Source organism: Belonocnema kinseyi, chromosome 9 (assembly GCF_010883055.1).
Source record: "Belonocnema kinseyi isolate 2016_QV_RU_SX_M_011 chromosome 9, B_treatae_v1, whole genome shotgun sequence".
NCBI classification, from domain to species: domain Eukaryota; kingdom Metazoa; phylum Arthropoda; class Insecta; order Hymenoptera; family Cynipidae; genus Belonocnema; species Belonocnema kinseyi.
The window spans coordinates 46,759,102-46,780,745 of NC_046665.1; the positions used below are offsets into that span (position 1 = coordinate 46,759,102).

A 21,644-nucleotide genomic window follows, 5' to 3' on the forward strand; every position below is an offset into this window, starting at 1 on the left:
CCCCCCCCCCCCTCCACTTCTAAGTCAAATTTTTTTCGACCTAATTTGATACACGCAGACTTTACAGTCCAAATGATCTTAAAACGAGGGAAATAGAGTACTTTTTCACGAAATTGAAGGAATAATATGACGATAGCTGAATCGATTCTTCTAAATAAAATAATTTAGATACCGTATTGAATTCAATGTAAAACGATTTAAATTCCTTAGATTTAAAGTCGAAATATATTGCATTTTCAATAATGAACGATGAATTTTCAAAAAAATAGTTGAATTTTCAACCAAACAGGTACGCTTACAACCAAATAGTTGAATTTTTTAACTTACCAAGGTGAATGTTGAAACAAATGGTCGAATTTTCAATAAAAAAATATTAAACTTTAACTAGAAAATTTTGAATTGTCAACGAACTAGATAAATTTGTAAACCAAAATGGCGAATTTTTTAACAAAAAAACTTAATTTTCTAACCAAGAAAGATGATTTTTAATCATTTTTTTTTAAACATGAATTTTCAACAACAACCATATTATTAATTTGTCATCAAAGCGGATGTATTTTGAACCAAATACATATTTAAATTTTAAAGCTAAAAAAATTAATTTTCAATAAAATTTTGAAACAAACAAAATTAAACATTCAACCAAAGCCAGTTGCATTTTCAATAGAAGCTTCTGAATTTTGAACCAAAACAAGATGAATTCTGTACCAAAAAGAATTAACTTTTAAATAAAAATAGTCGAATTTTTATAGTGAGTTCTATTGATTCAGTTCTCTTTGAAGCAAAAAATGGTGAATAAGTGGAAGTTTCTTGAAAACAGGTGAAAAAAGTGGAACAGGGTAAAGAGTGTGAAATCTGCAAAAGCATACTTTTAGAAACTTGTAAAATGTTCGATGAACAATGTTACATTCTGAATTAAGCCCCGCTCCTCCATTTTGAACGACCCCTTAGACTTGAAACTTGAATTTCCGACTCGAAATGTTAAACTTTCAAGAAATTGCTAAACACCTACGAAATTGGTCCCTTTCAAACTGATTTCATCTTGACCTAAATCTCTCTAATTTGCAAGTAAAAAATTCCTCTGGTTATTTGTAGAGCAGTTTCGCTCGGAAATTATCCCGAGTTATGAATGTTATGTCATGAGCGTGTTGAATCTTTCCACAGGTATCGCGGCGGTTTAGATACGAGGCATGGGCAAACTGGCGATTCCGCGGTGTACGAGGTATTCCGAGGTCGAGAGGTTCTCTTCCATGTAGCCTCTCTCCTTCCTTACAGTCCCGGAGACTCGCAACAATTGCAGCGAAAAAGGCACATTGGAAATGACATCGTCGCCATCATCTTCCAAGAGGAACCTACGCCCTTTAGTCCAGACATGATCGCCAGCCACTTCCTTCACGCCTTCATCGTCGTGCAGGTCATCGATCCTTGCACTCCTAACACGAGGTAATCACACAAACAAAGCAACACTCCTACACATGCTCCGCGAAACCTTTCTACAAAGAAAAACAAATATCGAAGAAAAAAGATCCACTTCTCTCGGCTTGAAATCTTTTAAAGTCAACAACTTTTATCCTCAGTTTTTATTGATTTTTTTATGTTTGGGCTGGTAAATGCACTTAAAAGAAAAGGAATTTCTTTTTAGGCTCTAGTATTTTAATTTGGGTGGGTCGAAGCGACAAAAGGATACAAATCGAAATTAGAACTGTAGTGGTACTTGAACTTTAGTAAAATGTCTTTTATAAAATTCTTATTATCAGATTCAATACATTTTTAGAGATCCTGAACGTCTTCAAATTTTCACAGCATTTTAGTGAACGATCTTCAGGCGATAACTTTTGTTTAATGAACACCTGTTTAAAAAAAACAATGTTAAAATCATAGGAATAAGGAAAAAGTTCTATTCGACATTTGTGGCTTTTCTACTGGTAAAATATATTAAAAGAGTTTATATTTGGACGATTTAAATTTCAAGCCGTGAATTTTTTAATTATTTTCAGTATGGCTAGCATTTAAAAATATTTTATATTTGAACTGCTTTGTCGTGAAAACTAAAATTATTTTATTTTTAACAATTCGAACTATTAAACTTTAAAGCCACTTGTATTTAATTCTATCTGAAATAATTTTTATTTACAAAGTTAGTAAAAAATGTAAACTGTTCTTAGAATTTCAGAGTATTTTAAATACGGTAGTATTAATATAAGAATATTTTTGCTTTGTTTTTAGGTACAAAGTGAGCATAACATCTCGTGATGACGTTCCATGGTTCGGACCCCCATTGCCTACGCCTGCTGTATTTTTAAGAGGCGTTGAATTCAAAGAGTTCCTTCTCACGAAACTCGTCAATGCTGAAAATGCTGCCTACAAAGCCGAAAAATTTTCCAAACTTGAAGTAAATCATATTTTTAAATTACAATTATTTAAGCTGATTTTTTAAATCTGATTCAGGGATTTCAAGTCTTTGTCACATTTGATCTTCTTTTTAAAGAATTTGGTTATTTTCCTTTTGAAATAACAATAATTATCTTATGTACTGTTGAAAAAATATATTTTTATTCAAAATGTTTATTATAACAATCTTGTTGGTGGAAAATGACATACTTCAGGGAATTTAAGACCTCATGGTGTTACAAATCCTTTATTTTTAATAAATTCAATTTTTCGAGAGTATCCGCTCTTCTCATCAGGAACATTAGTGCAATTTGGCCAAATTGTATTTGTAAACAAATTGTTTTATCATTATAATCCATCCTCTGCACTAAAAAATTGTAAATGTAAGAAATTCATTAAATTCAGTAATTTATATGATGAAGATTAACACACTTAAAAGAGAGTTTCTAAAAATAAAATATTCAATTTTTGTTACATGTATTAAAATTAAAATTTTGTTGCAAATTGTTTTATATTAAGCAAATACTTATTTTGTCAAACTGGCATTGCATTTTTTATTTTTGTTACCTCACTTTTGAATGTGTCAATCTTCATTATTTAGATTAGTTTTTAAATCTATTTCTTATATTTACAATTACAACTATTAATATTTACAGATTATGTAATCGACAATTTTGTAATTTTGAGGGTGGGTTCTAATGATGAAAAATTTTGTTTCTAAATATAGATTGACCAAATTGAACTAATGTTCCTGAGCGAATAGACTCTTGAAACGTTGATTGTATTCAAAATAAAGAATGTGTAACACTATGGGGTCTTAATTTGTCTGAAGTTTGTAATTTTCCATCACCAAGATTGTTATAATTTATCATTATCTCATATAATCATTTTTAAATTAAACAATGAAAAACGTTCAAAATGTTCATAGTTTCAGTTTGAAACTTGATAAATTAGAAAGTTTTAAATTGTTAGTGTTTGTAATTGAATAATTTAAAGTTTAAAATATTTAATATTCTACCATTTTAGATTGAGAGATTAAATTGTTTGGTCTCAAATTTAATTTAATTTATTTAAAATAATGCAAGATCAATTACAGGATTATTAAAAAATTTATCAAATTTGTATAATACAAGAGAAATGATTATATTTTAGGTATATAATTTTCGATAACTGTTACGAAGCTATTTACTTTAATGTAAATTATATCTAGAAGTTTATTTCTACATCTATATCTACATCAAATAAAATGAAATTAATCCGTTCAAAAGTGCATTGCTTCAAAATAGAACCTCAATATTTCAAAAATTATAAATTGAAAACGTTTCGAAACGGAATAATTGCATACTAAAACTACAAAAATTTAAGTATTTTAATATTGAAAAATAAAAAGTTTTGAATTAAGTAACTTTTAAATTAAATCAATTTAAACTAAAATACTTATAATTAGATCGTTTAGTATTTGAACGTTGATACGTAAATATGTATACGCACTTTAATAATTGTAAATTTATAATGACTTATTTTTATGTTGAAAATATTGGAAATGTGTATGATTACATAATATCAGATAATCAATTAAAAATTGAATAATTTTAGATCGAAAATTAATAAATCACACAATATTTATTTTAAAGTTGGAGCCTTTATAGTCCAATTGCAAATATTCCAAATTTGACCATTTGAGATTTAAATCGTTCAAATTGTACAATTTTAAATAGAAAATCTTAATAGTTGAACAATTGTAAGTTTAAAACATGCAAAATCGAATTTCACATTGAAAAAAACATTTTTTCAATAAAAAAATTTTGAACTAAAATGGTCCAAAATTAAATAATTTTAGATTGAATTGTTGAAAATTGCTCCCAATTCAAAACGTTGAATATGAAATCATTTTACAATTAAACTGTGTGGGTATGTAGAGGATTTTCAAATTCAAGCATTTAGAAATCAAATAAAAGTAGTTTTTCCGCACTTTATTTTATATTTTACCGGCAGATCGACTACTATTATTAAATAGCCGAAAACTCTAATAATCGACTTAAAGCACTTCTTAGTAACTCATTTTTCTTATATTCCAGTTGCGAACAAGGTCAGCTCTTCTAGAATCACTGACAGAGGATTTACAAGCAAAAACTAACGAGTTCCTTGGTGGAGGATCGAACCTCGGGCCAGGAATTGCAGCTGGAAATTGTCCAGTGAGTCCAACGTCTAGCGAAGTATCGACATCAGGAAGTGGAGGAAGTGGCAACCGCTTTATTGACACCGTTCGAAAAGCTTTAATTTCCCGAGTGAGAAACGCCTCAACCGAAAGTGTGCCCCAGCAGCTTTCGAAAAAAGGACAATCTGAACCCAGTCCACCCAGCAATCGTCAATCAACCTCAAAAATCAGCAGCAAACGTTCCACTGAACCTTCCAGTCCCATTGGTTCACCTGATTTGACCTTGAGGAGGGATTCTGATCACGGAAGTGCGAGTCTAGGAAGCCAGGATAGCAGTTTGTCGAATACTGATAACCAGGACAGCAGTGTAACGACTTTGCAACAAGATGAAGTGGATCGAAGAGAATCTACATCATCAACCAATGGCCTCGCGAGTAACGATACGACGATTGTTGACAAGGTCGCGACCTCTGCATCCTCCTCGTTTCAGAGATTGACTCATGAGAATTTGAGGAAAAGGGAAGAGAGGGGTGAAAAGGCCGAAGGAACGCAGAGAGTTGTATCTGAAAGTGACGATAGTTCTTTAAATAGCGAATTGGAACTGGATCAGGCTGTTTATCCGGATAGTGATACTGGTCTAGAATCAATGAGCTCGGCGGAAACACACGATGCTGCGAGATGTCCTGCCAAAGAAGGAACGACTGAGAATGAGACTTTGAGGATGGAGGTCACTAGACTGAAGTGCGACAAGCTGGACTTATTGAGGCAGAATGTGGTACGTTGATTATGTGGATCTTGTTAATCTCTTCCGGAAAAACCGTGAAATGAGAGTAAATTTATTCTTTTGACTGTTTTTTTTTTTAATTGTTAGGAATTTCAAATCACTTCAAATGTCACTTCTTCAGATGAAACTATTCAATTTTTAGTGAGTTCGATTTGAAATTATTTCGAGTTTCAAAAATTCTATTTGTAGAAAGCTTTGCTAGTAGTTCAATTTTCTTCAGCAATCTCAAACCCTTCATTTTCAGATTTAAAAACATTCTTAATGCAGCTTTTGATAGTTCAACAGTTTCACAATTGTAAATTTCGGATTGAAGCTTCATGAATTATTTTCAAGTTTCACATAATTTCAAATAAGTAAATTCTTAATTAGAAAACATTGTAAAACTGAACAATTTCTTATTGAACACTTGGAAAAATGAATCTTTTAAAACTGAGAAATATTTGGCTGTTCATTTAACTGTTAAAATTTCCGATTTTTAATTTTTTGGTGTGAAATGTACAGTTAAAATTCTTCCATTTTCCACATTTTTATTTTTCAACAGAATTTGTTTAATTTGAGACCGTTTAAATAAAAATAATTCAACTTTAAAGGATTCCAGTAGAAAAAACGCTTCAAGTTCACCATTCTAAATTTAAAAATGTTAAAATAAAATAATAATTAATTTTATTTATTAAAATTTTTAATTTTATTCTCTGATACTGAAAAAGAGGGACCTGTGCAATTTTTTGCTTTACAAAATTAATCGTTTAAAATTGAGAAATATTTGCATTTTCATTTAAATTTTAAAATTTCCGTGCGTTGAATGAAAATAATTCAACTTTAAAGGATTCCAGTAAGAAAAACGCTCCAAGTTCACCATTATAAAAATTTAAAAATCTTCAAATCTAAACAAAGCTTAAAATCGTTCAATTATTAATTTAAAACATTTTTAAATGTAATTTTGAAAATTTTAGAATATTCACATGTTGAAAGTTAACCATTAAAAATTCTTCATTTATAACAATGAATATGGCAGTGTGCAATTATTTTTGTACCTGAAATCTTATACATTGTTATTTTACGAAATATGTGTAATCACTTTAAATGTTCGATTTTTTGAAGTTTTGGATTTGAAAAATATGATATTTTCGAACTTAAAATATTCAGCATCTTTCAATACCTAATTTTTAATTAATTTATTCTCAACAATAGAAAATTACAAAAATAATTTTACTAGAAACTACAATAGTTTTAGTGGAATTCAGGCACTCACAACATTTTGAAAGTTATTCATAAACTTATGCAAAAAAAATTACAATTTACACATTAGTGTACTTTATTGTATTTTATTGTGAAAATTAATTTCTACTAGTATTAATTTTTTTAGGTTTAAATTGTCAAAGTGAAGAACATTGAAGACCTATGATTTGATATTTGAATATTTCAATTGATGATCTTTCTGTTTATTTCTTTTCATCTTTTAAGAACCTCATATTAAACTCCTATTTTTTCATATTTCCAGACCTGTCAACGGGACATCAAGCGACTCCGCGAGAAAGAACTACAACTGCAATCCGATTTGTCGTCCGCCTCAAAAGAAATCCTACGATTAAGAACGATGCTGAAAGAATGTTCTACAAGTATTCCTTTAGATAACAACAACCAGCAAACGTCAACAGTCTGAAGAACTAATGTACGGATCATGAACAAATTTTCGACACCTTGTTTACTAGAATATATAATATTTCTTGAAAAAAAAAAAAAAAAAAAAAACAAGGTGACAGAAGTTTATAGGCATTTATCGTTTTATCGGTCGGCGAGGACAATGAAGAGATTAGGAAATTGAAAGAAGATTCCAATTTATCGTCCGACGGGTGGAACTTGTTGAATAGTTATTGGTACAAAGTTGATAAGTCATAGGCAAAAAAGGATCGACGACGATCTTTTGTCAAACTGAATGTTGCATTTTTGTCGAATGCAGGGAGAGACGCACAGATCTCAACCGTGAGAGTACGAGTAATTTTCCAAATTACTTGAGTATTTAACGATTAATTTATTAGTAGCTTTTAAGAAGCCCTCTTGTAGTCAATGTATAGAGAAGAATGTCATAACGTACAATGTTAGTCACACCGTGCTGAAAAAAAGTATCAAGCGGTGTTTAAAAATTAGATTAACTGTGGCACTACGATTAAAAATGGAACGTAGTAGTCCTGCACAACAATGGACGTTTAGACAGCGATTCTTCGAATCGAATTAAATCTTAAAGATTTCATTTCGTGCTACAAATAAACAAAAATTAGAGGCGATAGCTTTCTTCCCTTATAAGGCGATGTTTTCGGCGTTCTAACAGCATAACGTAGTTTTTGTTCTATAGAACTGTACAAACTTGTTTAGGAAAAATGTCCATCTATGTCAGGTGCATAAAAGGAATAAAATAAGACAATCGTTCAGCAAAAATTAGAGTTTAGACTCCTCGCTGTTCTTTTCCTTTAACAGTAACTGTATTATTATCGTTACTATTTAACATAAGTTAATATTATATTTTATTATAATCATTTATTAATATTATTAATCATTTTATTACCGCTATGTTCGTTATATTTTATACCATTTGTGTACATAGGCGAGTTTCAATCCAGATTTCAAAATCTAGAATTGACTCACTCATAGCAATACCAAAGTTTAACTTAGCAAAGCCATGTTTTTCTTTGTTTCTTTCTTTTTCGATTACCTTCTCTACAGATCCCTTCCTCATCCTTATCCTTGTCCTTATGCGTATCCTTTTTCTCTTCTAAAATTCCTTTTCAGTTTATTTTTTCGCACCCGGCATCCTAGCGTAATCTCTAACAATTAACATACGTCCAAAGTGTTAGCAAACTAGCTAATAAGCACCAATTTTCTACTAAAAAAGGATTTTCGTCGTGTTTTACGCACGTTTCATGAAATTTACAACACCACTTTTACCACTGCCTACATCGTAAGCGTCCTCTGTACATACAGCCTTTTTTAAAAACAAAATTCGCTACCTACTCTTCCGGAACTCGTTTATTTTTCTATACAATAATAGAAAAAAAAAATATTTCTCTAAATATTTCCACCTTTCGATCACTTCCAACGTTGATAATAAATTATACAAAATTCTCGAAAAGTATTTTGCTAATTGAGTAAATGAGTAAATGAGTAAATGGATATTTATATTTTGTGTTGAATTATCTCTTTTTGCAGAGAAAGTTTTGAGGAACTTCGAAAGTTGGGCTTGCGATTTTTTTTGGTTGAGAAATATTTTCGTGCAGATTTTGGTGAATGTAAATAATTCGGTTAGAAAGAGGCCTTCCGTGTAAAAATTATAAACCGTGTTTACCACCTCTAGTGTGATTTCTCCATTGGCCTTGCAAAATCAAAGAAATCATTATTACCTACTAAAGAAAGATGCACTGTTATATTGAGAAAGAGTACTACAACTATACAGATGTAGAATATATACTATATATTTTATATTCGACGATAGGGGCGCGAATCTAACGGCACAATGTGACGATACTCATCATTATTCTCTGATACTGAAATAGAGAGACGTGTGCAATATTGTGCATCCTGTTGCTGATATAAATATCCTGATTCTGTTTTTTGTGCACCACTTCCGACTCGAAAAGAAGCAGAAATAAATTCGCTGATCATGAAAATAATGTGTTTTTCTTTTAGTATATTTAATATTTTTAAAATATTTTTTAGATTAAAGCCAATAATTATCCAATTCCTACTTTTACCTGTATATTTCTTGCAACAACTAATGTCCACATGAATTGAGGTATCAAGTTTAAAATGTTAATAATTAAATTAATTAAAAATAAATTAAATAAATTATCCTACATTTTTGTGACAAAAGAAAAAGTTTCAGTTTGGAAGTTTTGGTCTAAAGTATTTGACAAATTAAAAATGATTTAAATATTCAGGACTGATTTCCAACGCGTCAATTCAATTCAGAAGACGATCATTTAATCTGTATTCTACATTTTAAAAAAATTCACTAAAGCATTTCAATCTTTAATTTTTCCTGGATACCAACCTAACATATATAAATTACCAGGGACATTTTTTTCCATATTATATTTCTAAATTTGGATATGAATAGTCTAATTTTTTCGGTCTAAATAGTACCAGTTTAAATAGTTCAACCTGGAATTCAATTTTCTAATTTTTATTATTAAACTCTACCTATCACATTTTTAAGAACATTTAAGCTGTTAAAATTTAAATTAAATTTTTTCTATTATTGTTTATCCTTATTTGCCTTGAATTAAAATTTGACTAATGTAAAGACTAACCCAGGAAAAAAGAATCGATTTAATTCAAATTATTGCAATCGGAGAATTTAAGAATACCGATTCATGCGAATTTCAATAATCTCAATCGGCCGCCACCAATTTAGGGAAATCTAGTTCCGATTAAAAATGAAAACAAAATTCAACGAAATTTTTCTGAATCGGTGGTGACTATATGGTGATCGATTTAAATGATTAAATTTATATGGCCAATTAAACATTTAACAAAATTATAGAGCGCGTGACTCGGCATTATTAAATTTTGCAATTCAAATATTTTCATTAAACCAATTCTTTTTTCCTGCGAATTTATCAACCGCAAAGAGTTGTTTACCGATTCAAATATAAAATACATTCAGTAAAATGATGATAAAAATAACTGCGCTTTCTACCAGATAAAATTTATCAGGAAGCTTGAGGATTGCGGTTTAAAAGAGGAGAAAGTGGGAATAATATTTCAGTACAACTTTAGATTTTTAGTTGCATAGATCGAGTCGCGAAATGAAATGACATCCAGCGAGTCCGTAATGAACACAAGAGCTGTCGAAAATTTTTGTGAGTATCTGCAAATTCCGACTTTTCATCCTAATGTTAATTATGGTAAGTGAATTAAAAAAAAAATATTACAAAACTATAAATATTTTTTAAAACATTTTTTATGTTACTTTTTCTTTTACAGAAGAATGTGTGGCTTTTATAAAAAAACAGGCAAAATCTCTTGATCTTCCGGTTAAGGTGTTTGAAGTCAATCCTGGTAAGTCCGTTGTAGTTATTACGTGGGAAGGAACAGAGCCAGAAAAATCTACAATTTTATTAAACGGACATATGGATGTTGTACCGGCTTATTCTGTAAGTAGATAAGCCTGAAACCTTTTTTCATTAATTTTATATAAAGAAGATAATTACATTTTAAATTAACAAGGAGATTGTGGAGGATATTTACTTCCTAGTTTTTTTATTTCATAATGAAAGTTCCATTAACGCTCATTCAGCTCATTTTAATTAGAAAAAATCTTAAATCCAAAAATTGTTTTTTTTTTCATACATATAGAAACTTAGCGTGAATAAATAAACAAATGTATTGAAGAAGAAAGATACTTTTTATAAAATTGAACTTTCTTCGCTTCTTATGCTAAATTTTGAAGTTGTATTGTTTCTTCGCAAGCGTTATATTACGAAGTAAAACTAGTCATGAAACCAAGAAAATAACATTTGAACTTAAGGCACTTTATGGTCCTTCGGACACTGGGATGTTTGGGCCCTTTTACTCTCAGTATTATTATTATTTTTGAGCATTTCAAGCTTTCCTCGGCCTTAAAATTCGTACCTAAATAGGTAGTCGGCTTCATGTTTTATTTTTTTGACCCACTAATATTAACATTCTATTTTGAAATTCAAAATTTTGTGAATTATTTTTCTAAGCTGAAATTTATTTTTAACAGAAGACACTCGCCTACGACTCGTATTGAAAAAAATTATGTTTGTCGTAAAGTCCCACTTCTCCACCTTGATGCATAATATACTTTAATTGAAATTGTAGGAAGAATGGACATATCCACCATTCAGTGCGTATATTGATGAACAGGAAAATATTTATGCGAGAGGATCTCAAGATTGTAAATGTGTTACTATACAGCAGTTAGAAGCAGTTCGTCGTTTAAAATTAAGTGGGATTAGATTGAAAAGGACGATTCATATTTCTTTGGTGCCAGATGAAGAGGTGGGGGGATATGAAGGAATGAAAACATTTACAGAAACCCAAGATTTTAAATCCTTGAACGTAGGTTTTGCACTTGATGAAGGAACTGCTTCCCCAAATGAGGAATTTTCTATAACTTATGGAGAACGAAGCCTTTTCCGAATTTGGGTTCATTGTTCTGGTACTTCTGGTCATGGGTCACTCTTGTTCGATAATACAGTTGGAGACAAATTTGTAATTGTGCTTGATCGATTTTTGAAATTTAGAGCCACTGAAAAAGATAAATTAAAAAATCCTGCTGTCAAGATTGGAAATGTCACTTCAGTTAATTTAACTATGATTAAGGTATTCGAACCTGATTAATTAATTTCTCGCTTGCCTTTTTTTAATTTTTTAATTTCTTTATTTCTTATCAAATTGATTTGTTTGGTATAATTTTGTTTAAATTCAGGGAGGTGTGCAGCTGAACGTCATTCCGAAAGAACTTTCAGCTGGCTTTGATATTCGTTTAGCTGCTGATGTTAATCGTGAAGAATTTGAACAAATGATAAGAGGATGGTGCAAAGAAGCTGGAGAAGGGGTTTATTACACTGTTGTAATCAAAGACCCTTATGTTTCAAATACAAAATTAGACGACCTTTTTTGGACTGCATTTAAACAAGCCTGCGATAATTTAAACATCAAATTGAACCCAATTATCCGTGCTGGAGCATCAGATTCTAGATTTCTCCGAAGTGTAAGTTTCTCTTTGTTTAAATTTGATTAAATTAAAATTAATTAAGGCTACGCGAATTAAAATATCGAGTTAAGAGAAATTATATAAACGGTACTAAGAAACGCTTGCATGGTTTTATATTTTTGTAAATAGAACAAAAACTTGTTGTTTCTGAAATTTAGGACCGTACAAACGTTTCTTGGTGCCTTATATTTAATTTCTCAATTTTTCAGCTCGATATCTCATTGCGTGTGGAATTGTTATATGAGTGAAAAAAGCATTTTATTTATGCTTTTTTCAGATGGGAATACCGTCTTTGGGATTCACACCAATAAATAATACTCCAATACTTATGCACAGCTACAATGAGTTTTTGAATAAGGATGTATTTTTAAAAGGGATTGAAATTTTCATGAAGATTTTGCCCGAAATTGCTAATGTATAAAAAAGACGAATGGATTATTTTTTCAATATTTATATATTTCTTATTTTATATACATTTGTTTTCTGGAAGCTAATAAATGTTTCAGATATACTCAGAAAAAACTAACATCGCTATTGATATATATTTTATAATAATTAATAGATATAATTTGAAAACATGTATTTGCCTACCCGTATTATAAAAGTTTTACAAAATTTCGTAAAAAATAAAAAATTGTAAAGAGAAATATTTTCAAAATACAGGGTACCCGTTTTAATAGAGGAATAAAATTCGCGGTTTTATCGCGGTTCGCTAAAATTTTTCCAACATTGAAATAACAAATTCACGCTCTTAAAGTTGAAATATTTTAATTTGAAGTAATATTATAAATTGAACTGTAAATTACACTACAGTTCAAAGATTTCTGATTAAAACATATGATTATACGATTAACATTTTTTTAATGGAACGCTTTTCAAATTAGGAGACAAATAATTTTAATTGAATAGGATTTAAAATCGAACAAAAGCGTTGAATTATGAATCAATATTAATTTGGAATTATTTAAAGATTAAAAATAGTTTATACAGTTTCAATCAGGCGTTTACATTTGTTTGCCATTATCAAACTTTAGAATTTAAACAGTTCCATTTTTAACGTTAAAATCGGTCAATTGTTTAATTTGCAACAGATTCAGAATCGTCTTGTAAAATCGATTATTGTTAAATTTTCAATACACTTTCAATTTTCAATTGTTTTTATTGTAAGTCTTAAAAACTGCATTTAAAAATTCTTTACACTGAAAATATAAGCTTAAAAATGAAGACCTAAAATGTACAATTTTTAAAATAGAAGATTCTAGCATTACGAATTTGGAAACTGAAAGATTTCATTATTGGAAACATTAACAGTTGAATTTAATATTTATAAGAAAAGTTGAAATCAAACTTTTTTTAAATATTGCATTATATCATGCGATATATGAAATTTGTGATGTTTCTAGTGAGATAGACTTTTCCTCTAAAAATTAAAAAAATTCCTGGTTCCGATCAGTATCGAAAAAGATGTTTGCCAAAACCAAAATATTACTTTCACTGCGTTCCAACGTTCTTATCTTCAAGTTTATCTGGTACAGAAAATCCATTATAGTAATTATTAAATTATTTATTGAAAAAAATTAGAAGCTGTAATTCCAAATACCGACTTTTATTTACAATTTACCGACCGTGTTGCGATGTTAGCGCCACGTTGTGAAATATCGGAAACAAATATTAACATATGTGGCCTAGATTACCGACACCGTGAGCCGCCGCACTGGTTCCAGTGTGCAGTAACTAATGAAAATGGCTAATTGTCAGGCTTGCTGTTGCAGCAGGTGAGAGATTAATTGTGGTCAAGTGGTATTAATAATCCCCCCAAATCGTGGAAAATGGTGCGAGGATTTGTGCTTGGAGTTTTTTCCTTCGATTTTTATCATTTGTGCGGTGTATCTCGACTTGATTCTATAATAATGAATTCCTAGCAACGAGCGATAGAAAGGAATCATCTTTTCAGAGCTGCTCTTCGTTTTCCTCTTCAGAGCGATTCTCGCTCTCCAAGAGATTTCATCGCAAATTAACGTCGCGATTTAAAAAAAATTTAGATAGTGAATAAAGTTAGTAAATCCGTGTTTGCGAAAAATGAGTTTCTGCGGACACATCAAAACGTAGATTAATTCCCTATGACCATTCCGAAAACATACGCTCTACCTTCTACCCACTGCGATGGATGGTTTTTATGTGAAAAATATTGCTTATAAAAAGACCGCCCCTGGGACTATTTTCCAAGATTTAATTTCCATTTGCGATTTTTCATTAATGAATGGATTTTAATTCTGATTTGGAGATTGAGGGTTCTTGAAATATATTTCTGACGACCGCGAAGGCCTATTTGTCTATACATGAATTGTCATTGTGAAGGCTACTTTTTATTAATTCACAAAAGGTTCGCTCTTCCGTGAAGTACAGCGCATCGTTATTTTGCAGGCGAACCCTAGTGATTACCTTACTAGACTAGTGGACGTAGTACAGTTTCATCGGAGATTATGGCTTCTGGTGCGTCTTCCTTGGACAGTGCTGGAAGCAGTGGTGAGTTGAAAAAAATGTATTCTATTATATTCGATTCCATTCTATTCTACCTTTATATTGTAATCAAAAATTTATTTATTTTTCAACAAAAGGGATGCGATTTGTTTTTTGTCAATACGAGTGTCTTTTTTTTCTTTCTTTTGTTTTTGAATGTTAATTGTGCCAAATTGTGAATGAATCTGAAGCTCCGATCCATCATATAAATGCAATAATTTTTTAAAACCAAAAAAAAGTATATTGAAAATTAAGTAATGAAATTTTAGGTATTCCCACAGAATATCTAAAGTCTTTTTTCTAATAAAAAAAAAAGAGAGTTGAATAGTTCAACAGTATTTTATACCAAAATAATAATGAATAAAAATAGTATTATGTGGCTTAAAGACCATTTTATAACGATTTATTGATTATGTATAATAATTCTTTGTTATTCAATTTAAAAACGTATTTTGTATCGGTAAAACCTGTATTTTATGATTTTCTTTACAAGGACAGGCGGGGCCAATCGGGTCATGCTTTTTTTTAATTAAGCATTTTGTACGAGTAATTTTTTAGAAACTGACAAAAATGACTTTCCTATTTAGAAATAATAAAAAGAAGATAATTTAAAAACACGTAAAATGAGTATGAGGCGAAGCAGGGCATCCAGATTTTTTGTGAGTCGTTGGAGACCCAACAGTTTATTTTACAGTTGCCAAAATTCTATTTGTAGAAAAATTAAGTTTCTTGAGAAATATTTAACGAGAAGATAAATTATTTTTGTCATTTTGATTTTAGGATTATAGTAATTTATCCTATAAAAGATGCGGGGTTTCAAAATATATTGCACATTTCGTAAATGACATTAGAAGGTCTTTTATTTATGTTTTAAAAATTGGAGTTTAGGAATCAAAGTTGAGTTTTATATTTATTGGATTAGTGAATTACAATAGAGTTTATTCAATTATTTATAACTCTCCTTCCTTTGATTTAATTGGAAGTTAAACGTCTTTTTTGGGTTCTTTAAATTTGCCAAAGTGAAATGCAATTAAACTTCTTTATTTCTAATTTCTCTAATGCAAAAAAAAGTGAATCACGATGCTTGAACGCATGACCCATGGTTTCTTTTCTGGTGAAAGCCAACACTTCTAATTACATTGTTCCAGTCACTGCAATGAGTAGCTCGCATTAATTAATTATTTTTAGAGTAACACCTTTCCTATTATCCTTCATATAAAAAAAATGAATCTTATCAAGAATCAAAATAAACGTTGAGAGAGATACTAACATAGAAGTGAAACTTGAACAAAAGTATTTCTTTCAAATTTAACAAAATAAAGTTGATTTTGGAAGTTTTTGTAATGTTTAAGTAAAGTTGAAAATAAAATTTTAAACTCTGATTAAAAAAATGTTGTATGTGCCCTTTTTTTGCTTTAAAATGCGTAGTTCGTAAGATTTTAGTTTTTTATTTCGAATAAAAAAACTTGAGATAGTAAAAGACAAAATAAAAAAAAATTATTTTTGATAATACGGATTTCCACTAAATATTACAATTTTTTAATTTGCAGATGGAGCTCTCAATATGGGTAAGGATTTAAATCTTAATAAAGCTACTTATTTTTGGTTTGAATGCTTGCAATTTGAATCTTTCCCATTGTGTCTTTTTCAATGATTAATTTCCTTGTTACGTTTAGTTTGTTTTATGAAAAGACAGTTTTTCCACTCATTTCTGTCAAATAGTAGTGGGGGAGATTAGAGTATGGTGCCGGTGCGAGCCACGGCGACAATTACAAATAACGCTCGTGTTTCATGCTTTTCATATTAGTTTTTTACAAAAAAATAGCTTTATTTGTTTGGAAAAGTAGTGATGTGATGCAGTTTCTGTTCTAAAATACGTGCCAAAAGAGTAATTGCGAAAAAACAGTTTGGTTGGTAACAGATGAAAAAGTCTTTTGCAGAAATTAAGGTCTTACAGCATATTTTAAAATACTTGAAGCATTAAAAATTACGTTTTAATAGTTGAAGTATTTTTTTTACTTCTCGTATCACCATTTGTTTTTATAAGCGTGCCAAGTATATTAAAAAATTAATTAAATCTTGCACTGTCACATGCCCTATGTATTTCAGCAACAAATATTTGATATAATTTTCAAACTAAAAATTGTTTAATTTATCTTAAAAAATACACACATTGAAATCATATTTCAATCATAATTTATATGGCATGTAAGTCAAAGCGCGGTATCATACCCCAATCTCATCTTCACTTTTCATATTTATTTTCCATTCTACTTTGCATGTTTTTTGTTCAATATGAGTCTGCACTAATCATTTAAATTCGAAAGATTATTGTCAAAATTATTTTTTTCCCCAATCCAATTATTTAACAACTAATTCAATTAATAGTTTGGAACGAATGAAAGTTTACATAAACTTTTTGTCAATTTCCCTTACAAGCTGCTTTACCCCGAATACACTTTGTTTTTCTGATAATTTTTTTTTAAGTTTTAAAGTTATTTTATTTTTCGTGTTTTTTTGCAATGTGTTTCCCTGGATTCGACTTGAATTTCTCGCATGTAGAGAGGGATAGCGGAGGCTACGGCGGTGTCGGAAGTCCTGTCAGGGGCCTCGAATGCCGGGACTATGAAGGTTTACAAAATCAATGTGAACAAGCATTGCACCAGCTGCAGCTACTTAGGCATAAACACAATGATATCATTCGACGGTTTGTTCACCTCTTTTGTTTATTTCTCACTTTCGTTTCTTTTAATTTCATTTTTTTCTCTTGTTCATGGATCCGAAAGAAATAAAGGGGCATTTTTTTAGTTTCTACCAATTATTTCTGAACCGAACTAATTACATTTTACAGAAATAATTTTGTAAAATCAGAAATCCCCTTGATATTGTTTGGTTCTGCGCTCTAATTTTCGCGTTTAAATTAGGTTGTTAATCCAATTCTTCGTTTGAAGTCTTTTTATTGTTTATACAAATTATTTTCGCTGTTTCCCATGATACAGCAGTCCGATCTTTGCTACCCCCACTGTATAAATAGAGTGGTTATTGGAAATAAAATCAATAATCGGACAACTGTTAACCGTTGATGCATTTTCTTTAGGTATGAGCATACTATGAAGGAATTGGAGTACTATCGAACACAGCACGGAGCAGCCATGAATCAACTGGAGGCAAATTCACAGGAGAGCTCCGCGCTCAGGGGAAAGTACGGAGAACTTGTCAATGACAACCAACGACTGGATCGAGAGGTTCAAGCTTTACAAAAGGAAGTTTCCGAATTAAGGTTGCAGAACCAGCAAGTCCTCGGGACTGATTCGAACAATAGTGATAGCATGAATCAACATTATTTATCTGCTCTTCGAAAGTATGAGGCTGTTAAAGACGAGTACGATTCCCTGAGGAAGCGATACGACGACATAGTATCTTCTCATTCCTCTGCTGTAAACAAGGTTATGATACTAAATTATTTTAAGTACAGGAAAACTTCCATAATTCGATCCGCCGACAATTCCAAGTTTCGTTTTGGTCTCTGCTCAGACTTCTAGTCTTTCAATGTTAAAAATATTCGATAATTCGAATTATGACATTTCGATAATTCCAAGTTTTTGCTATTATATATTATTGTCTATTTTTAAAAGTAGTAGAAAATATTATTTATTATTATCGTATATTTATAATATTATTATTACTTTTTTTTTTCATTACATTATCGCCTGAAATTTTTTCGATAGTTCGAAGTAATTCAAAGCAGGGCTGCTATAATACCTAGAAGGCCTGTAAAAGTCATAGAATTTTCAAGACATTTTTTGTTTTTCTTGTATTCGTATCTACTTGAAAGTCTTAATAATTATTGTATTCACGGTGAAATTTAAATTTACGGTTTGATTCGAATTGATCTTTTTCCTAATAATCATTACGATTATAATTGCAGAATTGTCAAACATTTTATAATAATAGTGTGAATTAGTCAGAATTCAATAATTGGGTGGTTTGATGCAGTAACAGTTTAATTGGATTTTCAGAAGTCATTTGTTTTTCATTTGTACCTCATGAAGTTCTATGCAAAAAAAAAATGAAAAACAAGTAATTGAAAAGCAGTTAATATTCCACGGTAGAAATACATTCTATGAATTTGTACGAAAACTTTTCTGCATTCCTATAAAAATCTGTAGAATGGCGGGGTTTAGTTTTTCGCAGGAAATATTTCGGCGTAATTTTTTATAGTATGTCTTAATTCTATTTTATTTACACTATACATCGACAGTTTTTAAAACCCCGAAATGGTCAGTTCTTAAGTTTGCATCTACTGCAATTTTGTAAATGTTGATTCGGTTTTCAGTTCGGGGTGGACAAGAAATATCACCCTTTAGAAAGCCATGCAAATTTGGTCAGTTTTCACGTGTCTTTTATTGTTTTCAAAAAATCTCAACATTCAATGAATCTGAATTAAATTGTTAACGAAAAACTACAATGGTTTGTGGCGGTAACGTTTTCATAATTATTATTATTATTATACCATTAAGCCATTTCCCTTTCGGGGTAGGCGTGACTCACTCGGCAGGGGAAAGGAGTAGAGTGTGGATGGAATAGAGATTTTTCAGATTGATCCAGAATTCTCGTGCTATTTATGTAAATAACATGTTCGTTCCGCAACACTGCTCCGACCCAGGTTGCTGATCAATCTCTCTAGCAATCACCCCAAGCGAAGAACCTCACGAAGCCGTTATGTAAGGTTCCCCACTTGGGTCCATTAATAGCCAAGGTCTTTGTTTCAGGCGTCGTGAAACAAAGCTAAAGATTTTTATATTTTTCATAAAAAACTGTATTCATAATTTTGTTCAGAATATTGTAATTTTATAAGAAATACAATGAAAAACTACAAATATGGCTTTTGCAAATTGAAATTTTTTTCCCTTTTTATTTCTTAATAGAAATTCGTCATTTTCTACAAAAACCTATTAAAAATTATGAAAAACTAAACTTTCATCTTTGAGTCATATATTTTCCTATTTATTTGTAGTGAATTGTATTTACTTATAGCTATGTGAAGAAATTTGTAATTTTATATAAAAAATACATGAAAACTACAAGTATAGCTTTTGAAAATTTCGTCATTTGTTGCAAAAAATTTATAATTTTCTAGAAAAACCTATTAAAATCTTTGTAGATTTCCCAACTTCCCTCTAGGAAATTGTAGCTATTCATAACTTTTTTGCAGAAACGTGTAATTTTCTAAAAATAAAATATGAAAAAGTACATCATAAAACAAAATTGTTACTAAATTTCTTTGCTGCCAGTAGAATATGTTAAAATTAAAAAGTATTGACTGGAGTTTTTTAGTTTAATCTTAATTTTGAATTGCTATTTTAGTTGGAACTTGGACAGGAAGAGGCTGCAAGGTTGAAGAAACAGAACGACGAGGTCATCCAGGAACGGAACGACCTCGTCCGACAAAGAAACGGATTCAAACAGCAATGCACCGCAGCCATTCGAGAATGGGATAACGCTCTCAGAGAGAAAAAGGAGTATCAAGAAGCTCTTGCGAAGTTACAACAGCAGCACGAGGAGGCTGTCAAGGAAATTAATCAAGCAATGGTTCTTCGTATGAAGGCTAGTAAAGACATGAAACGTTTGACGGAGGAAAGAAATGCAGCTTTGCAGGAATATAGTTTGATAATGGGAGAAAGAGACACCGTGCACAAGGAAATGGAGAAGCTCGGTGACGATCTTACTCAAGCCTACACAAAAATCACGCATCTGGAAAACCAAAATAAGCAGCTCGTCGAGGAGGTAATTAGAAACTAATAAATAATAATCTTCGAATTCATTCATTAAACGTGCAGTTATTCCCTTTGCGTAGAAATTCTTTACCATTGATTTTAAAGTTAGTAATTTTGCGGTTTAAATAAATATGAGTGAATTTTAAAAAGGGTTATGCAAAATTAAAAAAAATTGTTAATTTTGTATGGCTTAGTTTCAAGATCATAATTTAAGAATACGGTGAATATCCGTCTATTTTAACGATCGACTATTTAAAAGTTCACCTACTCGAAATTCCCTGTATACGCTTATTTGAAATTGCTCAGTTCCGCTGACTATTTAAAAAGAGGACCGATGAGCGGAAGGACCGCCTCGTTGGTTTGAATTGAGTATTTTAGCATGACATAATTGGAATGAATATTACTTTTTGGAGAAATTATTCTAAACGTAAAAGTAAGTCCTAAATATACGAATATATTTTGCAAGTGTAAAATCTACACTCTCAGTCATGTTCCATTCTTTTGCCGATGGAGGACCTTCGAGTGTCACTGAAGAAAATACAATATCAAAAATTTGAGATTAGTATTCAGACCTTTATAAGTTACTTTTATGTTTAGAATATTTTCTCCAAAAAGTCAGTTGCGGTCCCATGTCAAGATCAGAGAGGTCAATGATCATGCTGCAATACTCACTATTCCAGGAAATGTTTGAGTTGTTCTTTTATTCTATTATATTGATTTTAAGTTAGAAAAATTTACTATTTCAAGGAAATGTTATATTTGTCACGTCGTACGCCAACAAAAATACTGGCATGCATGCAGGCTAATGGATCGCGACTTTTTTAACTGCCCATGTGCCGAAAAGCGCGGGTCGATTTAATTAAATTATTTTTTTGAAAGTGAAAATTTGTCAAAAATATTTATCTGTATTATTATTGATAGTATTTATTGATTTTAAATAGACCGCGATTTTCGGCACATGCGCAGTTAAAGAAGGTGCTGACAGCGCCCTCTTCCATACAAGAACGAAGCGGCAAATGAAAGTCGCTTGACAAAAATAACCTAAAGTCACGGTAGAGATATGGGCCCCTCCAGCGTTCAACTAATTGCTCGTGTACATTTAAAGGATGTTAAAATAGGTGGAAGTTCAGTGTACTTAAATTTTAATCGCAGTTTGGAATTGTTTGATTTTTAACTTCAAGTTTGATTTTATTATTTTAAAAGCTTCCAATATGATTAATCATGACCATTTTCAACGTTTCTAGAATTCCCGTGAATTTTTTAAACTTAGAAATC

The 21,644-nt window shown here is 30.6% G+C and overlaps 3 protein-coding genes across 7 annotated transcripts in view; all 3 read left to right on the plus strand.

The window, feature by feature from the left end:
- The window catches only part of LOC117179317 (rap1 GTPase-activating protein 1-like), a 367,846-nt gene extending 358,857 nt beyond the window's left edge, over positions 1 to 8,989 (plus strand). For all 5 annotated transcript variants that reach the window (XM_033370976.1, XM_033370978.1, XM_033370980.1 and 2 more), the window contains 4 exons: positions 1,165 to 1,443; positions 2,227 to 2,392; positions 4,470 to 5,324; positions 6,835 to 8,989. In XM_033370976.1, the coding sequence (XP_033226867.1) occupies positions 1,165 to 1,443; positions 2,227 to 2,392; positions 4,470 to 5,324; positions 6,835 to 6,996 (1,462 nt within the window). In that variant the 3' untranslated portion in view covers positions 6,997 to 8,989. The remainder of the gene's footprint in view (positions 1 to 1,164; positions 1,444 to 2,226; positions 2,393 to 4,469; positions 5,325 to 6,834) is intronic.
- A 1,134-nt stretch (positions 8,990 to 10,123) lies between these two features.
- On the plus strand, positions 10,124 to 12,541 carry LOC117180005 (aminoacylase-1-like). The gene is made up of 5 exons (XM_033372277.1): positions 10,124 to 10,234; positions 10,314 to 10,483; positions 11,175 to 11,678; positions 11,785 to 12,069; positions 12,350 to 12,541. Exons 1-5 carry the CDS (start codon positions 10,141 to 10,143, stop codon positions 12,491 to 12,493), a joined length of 1,197 nt encoding a protein of 398 aa, XP_033228168.1. The 5' UTR covers positions 10,124 to 10,140; the 3' UTR covers positions 12,494 to 12,541.
- Positions 12,542 to 13,793: 1,252 nt separating this feature from the next.
- The window catches only part of LOC117180031 (disks large homolog 5), a 33,431-nt gene continuing 25,580 nt past the window's right edge, over positions 13,794 to 21,644 (plus strand). Inside the window, 6 exon segments of the mRNA XM_033372317.1 lie at positions 13,794 to 13,847; positions 14,497 to 14,598; positions 16,143 to 16,160; positions 17,155 to 17,299; positions 17,690 to 18,038; positions 19,960 to 20,379. Of these exon segments, the coding sequence (XP_033228208.1) occupies positions 14,556 to 14,598; positions 16,143 to 16,160; positions 17,155 to 17,299; positions 17,690 to 18,038; positions 19,960 to 20,379 (975 nt within the window). The 5' untranslated portion in view covers positions 13,794 to 13,847; positions 14,497 to 14,555.